Here is a 1,958-nt window from a genome sequence, read left to right on the forward strand (position 1 = left end):
CAGTGGATTGTAAGATCTCACATCGGTTGGGGAGGAAAACATAGCATCCTTTATAAGGGTGTGAAAACCTCTCCTTCGCATACGCATTTTAAGAACTCTGAGGGAAAACCCGAAAGAGAAAAGCCTAAAGAAGACCGTATGTACCAACAGTGGCCTTTTAAGTACCTTCAAATCTCGACCTATACAAACTTTATTCTCTGCAAACATTAAAACTAATACCTTTTTTCATGAATGGTGCAGAATTTAAGCCCCTGAAGCTTAGATTGGGTGGCACTTTGCAAGATAAGCTCATATATGATACTGAAGATCACAAGCAGCCATGCATTTCTTTTAAAAGAAACACCAAAGAGTTGTTTGGCTTCACTCAAGGCTGCTTACCCCTTGACAGATGGGATAAACTAAATGACTTCTTCAAGAAAGGAGGGTAATCAAAATCTCATCCCATTTTGCTGTTATGAAGTTAGATTCCTCAAAAGTTGAATGCTGAAGTTGTGTAATCTTATACAGAGCTAAGATTATCTTTGGATTAAACGCTCTCAATGGACGAAAGTTTGCATCAGATGGGTCCGCTGTAGGGGCTTGGAATTACACGAACGCTGAATCGTTCGTGCGTTATACTGTCAAAAAGAACTACACAATCCATGGTTGGGAGTTTGGTAAGAACGGCTACTTGTATTCTTGACGCTTCATAGCGTAAGCGTATTATGGTTCGGTTAACAATTCATAATCGATTTAACTAAGTACAGACAGAGAATTCAAAACTGTTCATGTAACATATATTGTCCGTTTTGGCCTGTTACGTATTGCCATCAGTCTCACGGATTTAAAACATGTTTGCTAGGGAGAGATTTCCACACCCTTACGAGGAATACTTTGTTCTCCTCCCCAACCAATGTGGGATCTCACAATTCATCCCCCTTTAGGGTCCAACGTCCTCGTTGGCACTCGTTCCCTTCTCCAATAGATGTGGGACCCCCCAAATGCACCCCCTTTGAGGCATAGCGTCCTTGTTGGCACACCGCCTCATGTCCACCCCCTACAGGACTCATCCTCCTCGCTGACACATCGTCCAGTGTCTGGCTCTGATACTATTTGTAACTGTCCAAGCCCACCACTAACAGATATTGTCCTCTTTAAGCTTTCCCTTTTAGACTTTCCCTCAAGGTTTTTAAAACGTGTCTGCTAGGGAGAAGTTTCCACACCCTTATAAGAAATACTTTGTTCTCCTCCCCAACCAATGTGGGATCTCACAATCCATCCCCCTTTAGGGTCCAGTGTCCTCGCTAGCACTCATTTCTTTCTCCAATCGATGTGGGACACCTCAATTTTGGGGCACACCACCTCATGTCCATCCCCTACGGGACTCATCCTCCTCGCTAGCACATCGCCCCGTCTCTGGCTCTGATACTATTTGCAACGGTCCAAGCCCACCACTAGCAGATATTATCCTCTTTAGGTTTTTCCTTTCAGACTTTCCCTCAAGGTTTTTAAAACGTGTATGCTAGGAAGAAGTTTCCACACCCTTAAAAAGAATGTTTCGTTCTCCTCTCCAACCTATGTGGGGTCTCCCAGTTCATCCCGAACGACTCGTATTTGACAATGGATAAGGATTCTTCTGTTCTAATCTATGATTGATTTCCATTTTCTTATGCTCAGGGAATGAATTGTGTGGGAGTGGAGTTGGAACAAGAATTTCAGCAGAACAGTATGCTTCTGATACAATTGTTTTTCAGAAGATGGTCCAAAGCATCTACAACGGTGTCCAAACTAAGCCATTAACCATAGCACCAGGAGGATTCTTTGATGAAAATTGGTTCAAAGAATTCGTTGATAAAACTACCCCAACACTGGATGCTGTCACACACCATATATACAATCTAGGAGCAGGTATCAACCACTAGCCAAGTAAGACCTTTATGAAGTTTCAAAAAGTGGGTTAACACTGGAGCTTTTTCTTA

The 1,958-nt window shown here is 42.7% G+C and overlaps 1 protein-coding gene across 1 annotated transcript; it reads left to right on the top strand.

Annotated features, from left to right (window-relative positions):
• Window positions 1-212: 212 nt before the first annotated feature.
• LOC111785709 (heparanase-like protein 3) lies at window positions 213-1,921 on the top strand. The gene is made up of 3 exons (XM_023666091.1): window positions 213-424; window positions 508-656; window positions 1,657-1,921. Exons 1-3 carry the CDS (start codon window positions 228-230, stop codon window positions 1,899-1,901), a joined length of 591 nt encoding a protein of 196 aa, XP_023521859.1. The 5' UTR covers window positions 213-227; the 3' UTR covers window positions 1,902-1,921.
• Window positions 1,922-1,958: the final 37 nt, after the last annotated feature.

Source organism: Cucurbita pepo, unplaced genomic scaffold, assembly GCF_002806865.2.
Source record: "Cucurbita pepo subsp. pepo cultivar mu-cu-16 unplaced genomic scaffold, ASM280686v2 Cp4.1_scaffold000662, whole genome shotgun sequence".
NCBI lineage: Eukaryota > Viridiplantae > Streptophyta > Magnoliopsida > Cucurbitales > Cucurbitaceae > Cucurbita > Cucurbita pepo.